The 999-nt window shown below is 56.6% G+C and overlaps 1 protein-coding gene across 1 annotated transcript in view; it reads right to left on the bottom strand.

Annotated features, from left to right (window-relative positions):
- The window catches only part of MYO1H (myosin IH), a 54,324-nt gene that overhangs the window by 8,309 nt on the left and 45,016 nt on the right, over nucleotides 1–999 (bottom strand). The window contains exon 16 of the mRNA XM_004709646.2: nucleotides 629–815. Within this exon, the coding sequence (XP_004709703.1) occupies nucleotides 629–815 (187 nt within the window). The remainder of the gene's footprint in view (nucleotides 1–628; nucleotides 816–999) is intronic.

The following is a 999-nucleotide window of genomic DNA, read 5'->3' as shown; positions in this document are numbered from 1 at the left end:
GGGGAAGCACTGCTGTCAATCAAGTCCATGTGGACTCACAGGCACCCAGGAGGGGGCGCTGCCCCTGCGGGTTTCCAGACCAACTACCGGAGTAGGAAGCCTCACCTTTCTCCCGAGGAGCGGCTGGTGGGTCTGAACTGCTGACCTAGTGGTGAGTCGCCCAACATAAAACCTGCAGCAGTGTTTCCCAAAGTGAGTGACACTGCTCCCTGGGGCGGGGCTGTGGAAGCAGAGACTTACATTTCTAGCATGATGGAATTCGTATCCCTGGAGAGGGCAGGCAGTGGGCCACATCATTTTGGGAGCCTGTAATCTACATCAAAACGACACACTCCCTGCCATCTGGTCCATTCTGACTCATAGTGACCCTATAGGACGGGGGAGCTCCCCTGTGAGGCTCTGAGACTGACTTTATGGAGCAGAAAGCCCCCTTTCTCCCATAGAGAGGCCAGTGGTTTCAAATGGTTGACCTTCCTGTGTACAGCCTAACCCTTGCCCCCTGTACCACCAGGGCTCCTTGAGACCTAGGTTGGGGCTCTAGTGACCTACATTGAGCCCTACGTGGGTCTGCTGCTGTGCATGGAACACTGACGTAGCAAAGACCTCCTTTGATGCCCCGGCCACCCACCTTCCTAGCTTGTACTCTTCTGGTTTGTAGCCGATGTACTTGATCAGTCGTTCTACGCCTTCTGCTGGTGGCCCATGCCACTGCGGCCAGGTGTCTGGGCACAGGGACTTGTACCTGGAGGGAGAGGGGAGGGATAGGAAGCACGCCCTAGCATTGCTCCACCCCGGCCACCTTGAGTCCCTGAAGCCTGCCAACTATGCAGGTGCACTGAGTCTCATCACGAACACTCAAACTTCCTGGGATCAACAGCCACCATGTGGCAACTGAAGATGGGAAGCGGGTCCAAGGACACCCCCCTGCCATCGAGTCAGTGTCAACTCAACGGCGACCCTGTAAGACAGGGAAGAAGTGCCCCTGTGAGCTTCAGAGAC

Source organism: Echinops telfairi, unplaced genomic scaffold (assembly GCF_000313985.2).
Source record: "Echinops telfairi isolate 266 unplaced genomic scaffold, ASM31398v2 ScPeMD7_7412;HRSCAF=8450, whole genome shotgun sequence".
In the NCBI taxonomy this organism is placed as follows: domain Eukaryota; kingdom Metazoa; phylum Chordata; class Mammalia; order Afrosoricida; family Tenrecidae; genus Echinops; species Echinops telfairi.
The sequence above is the reverse complement of the archived record's forward strand: the minus strand, read 5'-3'. Positions and strand labels throughout refer to the sequence as shown.